The sequence below is a fragment of the Trachurus trachurus genome (genome assembly GCF_905171665.1).
Source record: "Trachurus trachurus genome assembly, chromosome: 8".
Classification (NCBI taxonomy): Eukaryota; Metazoa; Chordata; class Actinopteri; order Carangiformes; family Carangidae; genus Trachurus; species Trachurus trachurus.
Genome location: NC_139905.1, coordinates 1,112,996 through 1,128,027, shown reverse-complemented (window position 1 = coordinate 1,128,027; position 15,032 = coordinate 1,112,996). Strand labels below are relative to the sequence as shown.

Here is a 15,032-nt window from a genome sequence, read left to right as displayed (position 1 = left end):
GTGTGTGTGTGTGGGTGGTGACGTCTCTGAGCTGCTGTTTAAATCCATGAAATCTAAAATAAAGTATTATTATAGTCTGGAATCGCCATGACGATGACGCCATGTTGTGCCATAACCTCAGCAGATCGACGTGTCACCGTGTTCAGTCTGAATGGGTCAGTTCTTTTTATACTTTACTGTTGTTTTTTGTACATTTTGTTGTGAGTTAGTCGTTTTTTTTTGTTTTTTTTTTACTGCTCATGATGCTTCAGACTTCGCCTAGCAACAAGTGAGGAGATCAAAGCTGATTGGAAGATAATCCCTGACTCCTGAAAGCTCTTATCCAATCAGACGCCCTGACATATCTAAACCGTCTCTATCTTAGTAAAGAAAAGAAAACAACAAAGTGAACGATGTGTTAATTAATTAAAGATGCACTGGATCATCATCACCTTCATCCTCCACCTTTTGCCAAATGTAGTTTTGTTGTGAAAAAGGGGCATTTCTCCTGTTTATTTCTTCCTGTTTGTTGTTTTGTTCTTTTTTATTCTTTGTCCATGATTCTTCCGTTTGTGTTGATGAAAGAAAAATGAGGAAGAAGTTGGAACAAAAAGTAAAAAGAGACACAAAAAGACCAACTCAAGGCAGCTACGTATGAGTGAACTACTGTAAAATGACTAACTAATAAAGAAGTAATGGGTTTGTTTTTACAGCGTCTGAGCGTCTCTTCATTCCTGCAGCTGGAGAAATAAAACCTCTTTCTCTCATTCAACCATTAAAGCAGAAGTAAGTGATATATTTGTGTTAATATACAGTGGGTACGGAAAGTATTCAGACCCCTTTAAATTTTTCACTCTTTGTTTCATTGCAGCCATTTGCTAAAATCAAAAAAGTTCATTTCATTTCTCATTAATGTACACTCAGCACCCCATCTTGACAGAAAAAAACAGAAATGTAGAAATTTTTGCAAATTTATTAAAAAAGAAAAACTGAAATATCACATGGTCATAAGTATTCAGACCCTTTGCTGTGACACTCATATTTAACTCACATGCTGTCCATTTCTTCTGATCCTCCTTGAGATGGTTCTACACCTTCATTGGAGTCCAGCTGTGTTTAATTAAACTGATTGGACTTGATTAGGAAAGGCACACACCTGTCTATATAAGACCTTACAGCTCACAGTGCATGTCAGAGCAAATGAGAATCATGAGGTCGAAGGAACTGCCCAAGGAGCTCAGAGACAGAATTGTGGAAAGGCACAGATCTGGCCAAGGTTACAAAAGAATTTCTGCAGCACTCAAGGTTCCTAAGAGCACAGTGGCCTCCATAATCCTTAAATGGAAGAAGTTTGGGACGACCAGAACTCTTCCCAGACCTGGCCGTCCAGCCAAACTGAGCAATCGTGGGAGAAGAGCCTTGGTGAGAGAGGTAAAGAAGAACCCAAAGATCACTGTGGCTGAGCTCCAGAGATGCAGTGGGGAGATGGGAGAAAGTTCCACAAAGTCAACTATCACTGCAGCCCTCCACCAGTCGGGGCTTTATGGTAGAGTGGCCCGACGGAAGCCTCTCCTCAGTGCAAGACATATGAAAGCCCGCATAGAGTTTGCCAAAAAACACATGAAGGACTCCCAGACTATGAGAAATAGGATTCTCTGGTCTGATGAGACCAAGATTGAACTTTTTGGCATTAATTCTAAGCGGTATGTGTGGAGAAAACCAGGCACTGCTCATCACCTGCCCAATACTATCCCAACAGTGAAACATGGTGGTGGCAGCATCATGCTATGGGGGTGTTTTTCAGCTGCAGGGACAGGACAACTGGTTGCAATTGAAGGAAAGATGAATGCAGCCAAGTACAGAGATATCCTGGAAGAAAACCTCTTCAAGAGTGCTCGGGACCTCAGACTGGGCCGAAGGTTCACCTTCCAACAAGACAATGACCCTAAGCACACAGCTAAAATAACAAAGGAGTGGCTTCGGAACAACTCTGTGACCACTCTTGAATGGCCCAGCCAGAGCCCTGACCTAAACCCAATTGAGCATCTCTGGAGAGACCTGAAAATGGCTGTCCACCAGCGTTCACCATCCAACCTGACGGAACTGGAGAGGATCTGCAAGGAAGAATGGCAGAGAATCCCCAAATCCAGGTGTGAAAAACTTGTTGCATCATTCCCAAGAAGACTCATGGCTGTACTAGCTCAAAAGGGTGCTTCTACTCAATACTGAGCAAAGGGTCTGAATACTTATGACCATGTGATATTTCAGTTTTTCTTTTTTAATAAATTTGCAAAAATTTCTACATTTCTGTTTTTTTCTGTCAAGATGGGGTGCTGAGTGTACATTAATGAGAAATAAAATGAACTTTTTTGATTTTAGCAAATGGCTGCAACGAAACAAAGAGTGAAAAATTTAAAGGGGTCTGAATACTTTCCGTACCCACTGTAAGTCTTAAATAGTTGTATCTTCCGACAGCAATCACTTCTATAGAGTGTTTGGTCTGAAACACGGGTCTGTCAGTCACTCTGCTCTGCTCTGAGCCCAGGAGAAAACTTTCCTTGTATCCTACAACCTTTATCCAATGAGGAGAGAGAACGGCATAAAGGGGCAGTCCTCTCTGTGTGTGCAGCCAAGGGATGCGCCTGAATGTGGTGACGTAGGGACGAGGACTGTTATGGTGCGTTCAAGGCAACTCGTAACTCGTATTTTTCCGACCTGTGAAGTCGTACCAGTTCGATCTGGTACGAGTTCACGGGTCAGAAGTTACGAGTGGCCGTTATAGTGACTTTCACCGGTAAAACAGGTCGGAAAAACACGAGTGTGTTGCCTGGAACGCTACAAAGTCGTAAGTTGTGACTTGAAGCTGTAATTTACGGTTTCAAAAGCCTGCCTGGAACGCAGCATTAGCCAAAACGACCGGATCGCTTACTTCTGCTTTAAACTCTGAGGAGGTTTATTATTGATTGATTGAAATAACTTTTTGTAATGACAGTTTAAAGGTACATTGTGTAGGAATTCCTCCCATCTAGCGTTGTGGTTGTATATCACAAGCAACTCAATGGTATTTTTCATGCTGCATTCACGTGAAATCGGGCAGACGGACGAAAGCCGCTGCAGGTAACGGCATAAACAAGCCTCTGTTGTCATGGTGATGTGGTATTGTTTTACCGTCTTTCTCTGGACTTCTGTGACTAAAAAATGACATCTGGTTTGTTAGCGACGGCCGTCTGCCCGACTGCAGGTGAATGCAGCATCAGTGCAACGCTCCATTCCTCCTCACTGCGTTACCGCGGTGACTGAGCCGACAGCTCCGGTGACTCCGCTGAGTTTCCGTGGTTTCCTACCGTCACCATGGCGACACCACATGGCAGCAGCACCGAGCTTACCCGCTCCATGGAGATATGAACGATATGAACGGCTCATTCAGAGCTGAAAGGAACACTTCACTTTTAGTCTAGTAGGAAGGAGGGGTCCCAATGTCCCCGGGACAAACATTTTTGAAACATTTTTTTTCAGGACCCTTAAGGTGTCTTAAGATTTTTGCTTGTTGCCCGGGTCAACTAATGTCCCATGGGTGTTTTTCGGTGGCCATTTTGAATTTATGTCCGCACAAATGGCGAAAACGCCAATTTTCATAACTCCTAAACCAGACATCATACAAAGACGAATGAACACACTTTTTCTGATAATATTGACACCAGGAATCAAATGGAAAGGTCACCGAGATGGTAAAACCACTCTTTGTCAGAGAAAAATAAACTCTAAGTATAATTATAGCAAATAATAGCTACAACCTAATTGACAGCTAAAACAGGTTTAGGGTTCCTATACACAAGGATGGAAAGTATGGAAATATATGGAATTTGATTATATACATTTCCAGGTCTGGAAAAATATGGAAAATGGAAACTATTATATGGAAATATATTTATCTCTTAATGCTTATCTGGGTTTGGTCTCAGTTATTTGGGTTAATTATTCAGTATGCGGCGCTACTGTACCTTTCTACAATCTCCTGGAAATTATTTGGTGACATAATTGCATACAAATTATTTGTTGATGGGGGGGATTACTGGTTAATGAAAAACAGACTGAAGAACCAAATAATCCATTTTCCTGAATAGACGACAGGAGAAGTTTTAAAAATAAAAGTAAAAGTACTTCCTGTATCAACAGTTTCAAGCGGCCTACTTCCTGCTGCGGCTGGTCTCCGATCAGATGATCGATCCTGAGTCATTCACTGGTTCACGGCTCAGCGCGGTGCGTTCAGGAGCCACCAGGTAAATCTGAGCTCTGGTGAAAAACCGATCACATGAACAGTGACATTTTATTTCCCTGTTCAGTATCAATAAACTGATCATGTTGGATTTATTTGGGCAGGACCTCTTCATTATTTTTATTTTATTGACCACACTAATAGCCTATATCTATTTTTTTACTCTTTGTATTTGTGGATTCTAAATTGTTTGTATTTCTGATTATTAAAGCTTCAGTAAGCGATCCGGTGGTTTTGTCTAACTTCCTGTCAGCAGATGGAGTTAGCAGTCCCCGCCCTCGTCCCTACGTCACCACATTCAGGCGCATCCCTTGGCTGCACACACAGAGAGGACTGCCCCTTTATGCCGTTCTCTCTCCTCATTGGATAAAGGTTGTAGGATACAAGGAAAGTTTTCTCCTGGGCTCAGAGCAGAGCAGAGTGACTGACAGACCCGTGTTTCAGACCAAACACTCTATAGAAGTGATTGCTGTCGGAAGATATAACTATTTAAGACTTAGATTAACACAAACATATCGCTTACTTCTGCTTTAACCTTTATTTATCGGTCAGGTTTACAAAAAAGTCAAATACAGTGCATAGTGCATATTTCCGTCTGAAACATAACGGATGTGGAGTTATCACGTCGAATAAAAGAGAAACACTTGAGTAAAGTACAAGAACCTAGTAAAAAAGGTATGTTTTCATTTTATATTTGTTCCATGCACAGAGATTTTCAGTTTATAGCCCACACTATCAACAAAATAATGATATAATTTCAGTTCAGTTCAATTTTTTTTTTAATTTAAAGGGGGCATATTATGCAAAACTCACTTTTTCATAGCTTTAGTAGGCTATAATGTGTATTTGCCTCCTCACCCCTTAAACGTAAGTTTTGACAACTACGTCAATATTTTGTAAACTGCCATAGTCAGAAAATGTGTCTCTAAACAAGCCGTTTTAATTTCACCCGGGTTGTTACATCACAAGCCGGGTGATGTGAATATCCAAGCCCTCGCTCCCATGGTTACCATGGTTACCTCAGTTACCAGAACGAAGACTGTAAACCGACCGTTTAGAGCAGGACTGTGAAACTGGTGTGTAGAGAACCAGCTGTGCTCAATCTGTTGGTTTTTCTGACCAAAGCATGTTACTAACATCACTTTTAGACATCAAGGTACCATGTCAAGAAGCAGAGATGAGCAGAATATGTCCCCTTTAAACATGCCACATTACACGAACAATGACATCAGCCGGGTGAAGCCCCCTTTTTACATGAACAATGACATCAAAAGATAAACAGTTCTTTTACATACATATAAATTAAATTCACACCTCCTTAGATAATTCATTCATTCATTCATTTTCTATACTGCTTATCCTGCACTAGGGTCACGGTGAGCTGGAGCCTCTCAGCTGACTTTGGGCGAGAGGCGGGGTAGCTACACCCTGGACAGGTCGCCAGTCTATCGCAGGGCTAACATATATAGACAGACAACCATTCACACTCCCATTCACACCTATGGGCAATTTAGAGTCACCAGTTAACCTAACCTGCATGTCTTTGGACTGTGGGAGGAAGCCGGAGTACCTGGAGAGAACCCACGCATGCACAGGGAGAACATGCAAACTCCACACAGAAGGGCTCCAGCCGGCCGGCGGGTTCGAACCCAGAACCCTCTTGCTGTGAGGCGACAGTGCTAACCACTGCACCACCGTGCCGCCCAAACTGAAAAGTATTGTGGTAGTGCATCGCTTATCACATAACATACATGACAACGTCTTCCTAGACAAATAACTAAGTCCAGTTGCTTTCGATTTAACCTCCTTTGAAATATGACAGATCTATCTTAGATGAAAAAGGAGAATGAAATAAATAAGGAACAATTAAAAGAAAAAAAAATATTTTAACAAGTAAGTCCATACTGAACAAACACAAGGGGTTAGGACAGGTTAAGATTTGCTATAAATGTGTACAATTTACTATTAATTTGTTTCAAAAAATTTTGTAACAAGGAAGTTCAGTTCAGTCGTTTACAAAGTTATAATGTCCGACGCACACAAACAATTGGATTTAAGGATAAATGTCTTACTAATCCTTTAGCCAAATTCTTTATTCACAAAGCCAAATATCTAAAAACTCCACCCATCTTCACATAGCCTACTTTTTAAATGAATTCCATCTCCATATTAAGTCCCTAAAATTGATTAAGTCCAAACATGCCAAAGACCTCTACTCAATGTTCAACAATGATCTGACTAATGTAGCGTAACATTTGTTTAATCCTGGATGATTTAATGTATGTTTTTATTTACTTTTTCTCTTCCCTTCTATATTTGATACGAGTTTGTTTTGTTTTTTACTCACTTATCTTAATTTTTTGTTTATTTAATGTTATTCTTAATTCTTATCTCTGAAACATGATGTCTGCTCTTGTTAAATTTTGGACAGATATAATATTTGCCTGACTAGTTTGTAAATGCATTTGAAAAAACAAACAAACAAGTAAGTCCATACTAAACAAATACAAGGGGTTAAGATTTTCTATAAATGTGTACAATTTATTATTAATTTGTTTCAAACATTTTTGTAACAAGGAAGTTCAGTTCAGTTCAGTTCAGTCGTTTACGGAGTTACAATAATGTCCGACGCACCTTGAATGCAGCACGTCAAGCGTCATCGTGCGTAATTCGTACGTAATATCCCTCCGCGGGAGAGAAGCGCGCGGCCCTCTTTCCCTCCCGACAACACACACACACAGGATGTAAACGGGCGGCGGAGCAGCGACGAGACGTTACTACTCTGCACCGCGGCCGTTAACGTTTCCGTTTCCCACACCACCACCAGAGAGGAGAGGAGAGAGAAACAAAAAACAAAAAACAATCAGTTCCTCCTCACCGACAGACAGAAAACCTCCCCGTGACTGGCACCGACCGAGTCCCGTGGAAGAAATATAATCCCTCCGCCGCCGAGTGAGTGGGTTGTTGCTGCGCGGCAACGACACCGAGTGAAGGGGAAGAGCGCGCGCCGGGGACGGAATGGAGCTCATCACGATCCTCGAGAAAACCGTCTCTCCAGGTGAGTTTAGTTACCTACCGGGGAAAGACAGACAGATAGACCCAGACATGGACTACTACCGGGAGGACTACCGGGAGCTGCGGCCGCTCGAAGCCGCTCTGAGCCGCGCCGAGCCCGGCCAAGCGGCGCTGGGCGGCTCCGCTGAAAGTTTGAAGGAGGGAAATGAAATGTGCCTCAATGCGTTAGCTATGGATGCTAAGCTAAGCTAAGCTAAGCTAACCGCGCTAACTGTAACTGTGGATGTCAGCAGCAGGGCTCCACACTCGCTATGTTTTCTTTATTTTTATTAAACTCTAAGCACAGTGACCCCCAACCCCCCCTCTGCATTTTCTGCTTGAGCTGCTAAAATTTAAAATTAGTGTTTTTTTTCCACACACTCGCAAAGCAAATAACACGTTTCCTTTCCATTCATGATGCTCATCCCACTAAGCTAAGCTAGGCTAACAGCGCTAACTGTAACTGGATGTCAGCAGCAGGGCTCCACACTCGCTTTATTTTTTCATTTTTTCTTTATTTTTTAAACTCTAAGCACAGTGACCCCCCAACCCCACCTCTAATTTTTAATTTTAGCAGCTCCATCAGAAAATGTAGTGTTTTTTCACACCATCGCAAAGCAAATAACACGTTTCCTTTTCATTCATGATGCTCATCCCACTAAGCTAGGCTAGGCTAACCGCGCTAACTGTTAACTGGATGTCAGCAGCAGGGCTCCACACTCGCTTTATATTTTCTTTATTTTTTTTAAACTCTAAGCACAGTGACCCCCCCCCCCCCAACCCAACCCCAACCCAACCCCCGCTTGTAATTGTAAATTTTAGCAGCTCAAGCTGAAAATGTAGTGGTTGTTTCACACCCTCGCAAAGCAAACAACACGTTTCCTTTTCATTCATGATGCTCATCCCACTCATCGGCCTGACACCTGTGATGATGATAATGATGATGACACAGTCCGGATTCTCTGAGAGCTAAAACATAAACATAATAATAATAATAAAGAAGCTAAACTATTTACTGATATGGTGGCACATGTGGAAGTAGGTGAAAAAATAACTTGCACTGACTGCACAGATGTTGGGGGGGGGGGGGCAACAAGGCTCCATGTCGGTGCTAACTAACTAACGGGCGGATGCTAATGCTAACTGCTAACGCTAACGCCGCGGCCTGACTGAGCAGCTCTGCCCCGACTTCACCCCGCTGCTTCCCGCTGTCGCTAATCCCGTGTGGCCGTGTGGCTGCTGCTGAGCCGCGGTGCTGAACCGGAGCTGTGTTGTGTTGTGTTGTCACACCCCAGTACTGTGTGTTTGCCACCACCAACAACCCTTCCCCCCCCCCCCCCAACACCCTACCCTACCCTCCCCTCCCTCCCCTAACCCGGTATGGGAGGCGGGTGTGGCGGCTGCAGAGCCACAACGCTGCCCGCTGTCGTTAGCTAGCTCCGTTAGCTAGCTCCGTTAGGCAAAGCATCTTTATTTATATAGCGCATTTCATACCAAGGCAACTCAATGTGCTTTACAGAAAGACAAAACATTGAAAAAAAGAAGTATAAAACAGAATAAAAACACTAAAAACAGAGTTAAAAGCAAGTTGTTTTAAGTTCTTAAAAGAGCTCAGCTATGAAATGTTTTGAACCTGGATTTAAAAGTGCTGACAGTTGGGGCTGATCTCAGTTCTGCTGGTAGTTTGTTCCAGTTGTGTGTGTGTGTGTGTGTGTGTGAGTGTGAGCAGCATAACAGCTAAATGCTGCTTCACCATGTCTGGTCTGAACTCTGCGCTCCACTATCTGACCTGAGTCAGTAGCTAGCTGCGTTAGCTCCGTCAGCTAGCTCTGTTAGCTCCGTTAGCTAGCTCTGTTAGCTCCGTGTTGCTAGCCGCCTGCCCCACGCCTGTTCCCGGGCTCACGGTGGCTGTGGAGCCGCTGGCTGCAGCTGCGGTGCTCGGTAGGAACCAGAACCAGGACCAGGCAGCACCGTGGGGGGGGCTGAGCAGCTCTCCACTACCGGTACCGGTTCTGGTTCGGTCCGAATCTGACCCTGATCTGTGAACTGAACTTTTATTTCAGCCACTTTTTTTTTTCTGTAGCAGCGAGTTAACGTTAGCATGCTAGCCGCTAGCCGCTAACTTCCTGCTGCTGCTGCACACGCACGTTGGGGGCTCCGGTGTGAGTCTGCAGGCTGGTGGGACACACACACACACACACACACACACACACACACACACACACACACACACACACACACACACACACACACACACACACACACACACACACACATCCATCCATCCATCCATCCACCGGTCACTCGTGTAAAATGGCCGTGACACCGGTGGGTAGGGGGGGTTTTGGGGGGCCTCACACCTTCACATGCTAACTGTGTCTGTCGTGCTAATCAGCTAGCATTACTCTGAATCACCCCCCTCTCCTCTCTGTTTCTCTCTGCCCCCCCCCCCCCCCCCTCAGATCGGAATGAACTGGAGGCGGCTCAGAAGTTTCTGGAGCAGGCGGCGATAGAGAACCTGGTGAGTCTGGAGGGTCACGGTGGTGGTGGTGGTGGGGGGGGCAGGTAGCAGCATGGATGGAGATGGAGACAGCTGGATTACCCCCCCCTCCTCCCATGCTGCTGCTGCCACCACCCAGTACCACACACACACACACTGAGTATCTGTCTCATCAGAGGTGGAAACAAGTTTTCAGCATCTGTGAAATGTTGCATCAAGAATCAGAACTAAACTACTGCTAAAGAAGACATTAACACTTTAAAGAGGAACTGAATTCTGTACGATTTACACCTTAAAAGGGATAGTTCACCCCAAAAAAAACAAATTTCACTCATGATCTCCTCCCCCTCATGTGGACTAAGGGCTGGGAGAAGTTTCAGAGTCCTCCGTGGCTTCTCTGAGTTACAGGGGGTCTCGGCGTAGCAGTGCATGTCCATATAACGGTTGCAAATGGATACCAACTGTCTTCGTAACAAAAAGACACACCAAAAAACATCCAAATACCTCCATGCTGCTCGTCTGTAATGTCCCTCTTGTATTGAAGCCCCGACATGAGAAATTGTCTCGTGAGATTTGCACAGACACAGGAAGAGCAGTGAACTGAGACACTGGGAGCTTCCTCTACAAACAAGCTTAAAATATAAACGTATTTAATTTTTTTCTGAACAATTTCTCATGTCGGGGCTTCAATACAAGAGGGACATTACAGATGAGCAGCATGGAGGTATTTGGTTTGTCCACATGAGGGCGAGTAGATGATGAGTGAAATTTGAATTAGGTTGAAATAGGTTCCTTATTAATACAAAAAGACATTAGAGTATTGGGTCAGTTTGGTTACAAAACGTCTAAACCAAGGAACCAGGCTGAAGATCCAGATGTTTAGATGCAGAACTAAACCTTTTGTCCACCACTCCATTACTCTACAGTAATATGAGACGGTTGCAGTGAAGTGTGCAGGTTAAACAACATGAACTGACTGAAGACAGAGAGAGAAGCAACGTAACACTTATATTAGGAGCTTTAGCTGAACATGTAGAGTCACACTGTCGATCAATATTCACATTTTCATCCTTTCATCCACACACACACGGGTCTGACTCCTGTGATGACTGAGTCCAGGTTCTTGGAGTCGACTCTTCTACGTTTCACCAGCGTTAAAAACCAAACGACACATGAACAAGTAGATGAAACATCAGAGTCAGACTGAGCCGTGCAGGTCCAACGGCTTTTAACTTATTTTTTGGTTTCTGTTGTAGCACTTTGAGATTTTTTGTTAAATATAAAGTGCATTACAAGTAAAATTTATTATTATTATCATTATTATCTCTGCTTCTGTGGACCTGATCCTGATCCTGAACCAGGTCCAGGGTCGTCGTAGACCAGAAGAGTCCAGCTGGTCTCAGTCCAGTTCACAAACAGCACAGTTAAATAATCACATCACACAACATTTAAAGGGACAACGAGGAGTTTTGGAAAGCCAAGTGTTCTCATACTACATTTCCCATGAGCCACTGCGCGCACGGTGAAATTCTTTGACCGGTGCAAGACAGACTCATGTTTTCATTCATCAAGAATTAAAGTCAGAGGTTGGAAGACGATCACATACCGTCGTAGTTCCCACCATAAACGGAGATTCGGCGGCGTTATTCTCATGACTCGCCACGAAACCGAAAGTAAAGAAACGCTGGTCGGCTCGCCCAGCATTTCCACCACCACTAATAATAACAAAATAACCATAGAGACAAAACCATAGATTTATCTAAAATGGACCATTAACAAGTGGTAACGGAGATTCATCCACATTAATATCAGACTTTTTATAACCAGATAGAAACTCCTGGTTGTCCCTTTAAATACAAACACAACAACAACAACAACATGAACATGGTTGTTGTTGTAGAGCAGCACATCTGTCTGACCACATCTGGACCCAGAGTTGGCTGGTTTAACTGCTCACATCAACCTGCTCTGAGGTCAAAGGTCACACGCTGCAGTGTGAGGCTGAGGAACCAGGAAGTGGAGCTGGTCATGTGACACTGCTGAGTCCAGTCTGACCCAGTCTGGTCAATTAATTCATTCATTAATTAATGACCAGGAAATCCATTTTTCTTTTAAATTAATGACACGTTAACATTTAGATTCCTACCAATCCAGTGTTACGCACATATAGGTACATACATACATGTAAATTGACCAGTATCTGTGCATTTACCTTTACTCTGCCGACACGGTTCTGACATATTATCTTTATTTTGGAAAGTAACGGTATTTATGAATCTTTACGATTAATTAATTAATTGTGGCATTTACTACCACGATTAATTATGAAAACAAGTCATGGTGACATCACTAATACGGATGGCAATTTGGCAAGGCAATTTTATTAGTATAGCCCGTTATTACCACCAGTTTGTCTTAAAGGGCTTTACATCCCATCATAACAACATCCTCTGTCCTTAGACCCTCGGATCAGATCAAAACCAGCAGCAACAAAGATAAAGTTCAGATTCAGTGTTTGATTTAAGTTCAAGAGTCTGTTTGGTTCGCTGTCATTAGTTTTAGTTTATTTATTTAGCACAATTTTAAAACGGTGCAAGGAGGGAACGAAGCCTAGGAGGCTTGTACAAAGTTCCACTCCCATCATCAAAGAATTACATGAACTCAAGATAAACAATGAGAAATACAGCAAAGAAAATTATAACAATAAAACAATAAAATGTTCAGTGCAACATGGAAAGACTATGAAACACAAACAACAAAAGAAAGGAAGAAGGATGCATAATTAACATTAACAGAAAAGTAACACTAAAAGTTATGACATACGGTGTTTTTTCAGTAACTTTCTTACACAAAGCATGTGTAAGATGTTGTTGACCTCAGAACCACCTCCAAACCATCCCAGAGTCTTTCCTGTCATCATTAACCCTTCTCCTCCCTCCTCTCCTCTCTCCCTCCCTCCCCCCCCCCCTCCCCCCAGCCGACGTTCCTAGTGGAGCTGTCCAAGGTGCTGGCCAACCCCGGGAACACGCAGGTGGCCCGCGTGGCAGCAGGTCTGCAGGTGAAGAACTCTCTGACCTCCAAAGACCCCGACGTCAAGACCCAGTACCAGCAGAGATGGCTCGCCATCGAGGCCAACGCCCGCCGCGAGATCAAGAACTACGTAAGAGATGCACACACTACACTGACACTTAACACTAACGCAACCAGAACTAGAACTAGACCCAGTACCTCTCCATCGAGGCCAACGCCCGCCACGAGATCAAGAACTAGGTAAGAACAACCACTAGTAGCGTCTGCATCCATCTGTTCTTACTCACATTTTCAGAATTTGCGTGGAGAAAGAAAGAAACTTGGATGAAATCGCCAGAAATGTGAAAAAAGACAGAAAATTTGCAACAAAAAAAAAGTTTTTACGTTTGGAGGAGTTGCATTTGTTGACGTATTGATAAAAGTAAAATACGACCTTTTACTATGGAAACAGGGTTATGTGAATAAGGTCGCTTTCACACCAGCCTCGTTTGGTCCGGACTTTAGGACTTTTCAGTTTGGTCCGAACCAAAATTTCAGGTGTGAACACTCCCCCGGACCACGGTCCGGACTTTTGCCGGACCAAACAAGTGGACCATGGTCCCCCAAAAAAGTCAGGACTCGGTCCGGTTCGAAGTGAACCACGGTCCGGTTCACTTCAGGTGAGAACGTAATCGGACTTTTAATAGGACCAAATACAGGAAGCAAACCAAAACAGCAGTGTTTCCCATAATAAATTGCGTCAACCACGAATAGATTTTTCGGCTTTTGGCTCGACCAACGCAATATCGTTTCATTCATTCATGTCTGCATAGTGCTCCTTCTCCGTTATTGCCGTTCACACACACACACACACACAGAGAGAGAGAGTGTGTGTGTGCTTGCAGGACAGCAGGGCGCGGTGAAAGCCTGCCACAGTCTCCTTGCAAATGAGAATTGTCAGAGCTGCTGCTCCCCATTGTTGATGAATAGGAAAAAAATGACATGATGAAAGTGATTTTCCCTCACAAATTTTCTGACCAATAGCTGAACGACCTGTAGACCACGTGTCATTTGTTTACAAAAAAGGTTTTGACAAGGGACTGTGTGAACACAGACCAGACCAAAACTTAATTGCAACAATGTATCATTTCTTCCCTCTGGTCCGGACCGTGGTCCGGACTTTCAGGTGTGAAAGCGACCTAAGTGATGACCGACAGACGGCGTTCCCACCGCGGTGTAACGTTACATTATACAAGGTTCCCAGAATACAGCTTTATTTCCCGCTGTAGTGCTGTATTACCTTGTTATTGCGTCAATTTATGAAGTTTTATTATGTTTTCATGTGACACAGTAACTGTTTAGATCCTTAATATCACAGCTACCAGAGCTCTATTTGACTTCTTCAGGATTTTGTTTCCAAAAAAACAAAACATGTTTGTGCTGTTCTATGATAAATTTGTCATAATTTCTAAGCATTTAAGAGATTATTTCATTAGTTGGAGCCATAGACTGCACATCTTTAAATCAGATTTCTGGGAGAGAGAATGAGAGAGAGGAATAAACATAGAAACTTTCTAGAGCTGCAACTAACCATAATTTTCATTATCGATTAATCTGTTGATTATTTAAACAATTAATAGATTAGTTGTTTGGTCAATAAAATGTAAAAAAAAAACACTTAAAAACATCAGTCAGTGTTTCTCAAACTACCAGACGACATCGTCCTCTAATGTCTTGTTTTGTCCACAAACCAAAGAGAGACTCGGTTTATTGTCATAAAGGAACAAAGAAACCAGAAATATTCACATTGAAGAAGCTGGAATCAGAGAATTTCCTTCAAAAACAACTCAAACTGATTATTAGATTATCAAAATAGTTGATGATTAATTTAATAATCAGTTATTGTACGATTAATCGATGAATTGTTGCAGCTCTAATAGAAACAAACTGATTAAATTTACAAAATAAGGTACCATTGTCAAAAAGAACACTTCTCCAAAGCTTGAATGGGAGATGAATCGGTGCACGGCGTAAAAACTAACGTCTATCAAACTTTAGCAGCTGGAAATGACTGGAAAACCATTTCAAGACAAGAGTGGGAACCCTGGTGAAGCCCGTTCTAAAACATTGATACATGTGGATGTAAACCAGACTAGACTAGTGCCACCTGTTGCTTCTGTATCTGACCCCCCCCCCCCCCCCCCCCCCCTCTCC

General features: G+C 43.1%; 1 protein-coding gene across 2 annotated transcripts in view; it reads left to right on the top strand.

Annotated features, from left to right (window-relative positions):
• The first annotated feature begins 6,971 nt into the window (after nt 1–6,971).
• Nucleotides 6,972–15,032, top strand: part of kpnb1 (karyopherin (importin) beta 1) — a 33,413-nt gene continuing 25,352 nt past the window's right edge. For both annotated transcript variants that reach the window (XM_083976489.1, XM_083976488.1), the window contains exons 1-3: nt 6,972–7,313; nt 9,772–9,830; nt 12,787–12,969. In XM_083976489.1, coding sequence (XP_083832615.1) covers nt 7,274–7,313; nt 9,772–9,830; nt 12,787–12,969 — 282 coding nt within the window. In that variant the 5' untranslated portion in view covers nt 6,972–7,273. The remainder of the gene's footprint in view (nt 7,314–9,771; nt 9,831–12,786; nt 12,970–15,032) is intronic.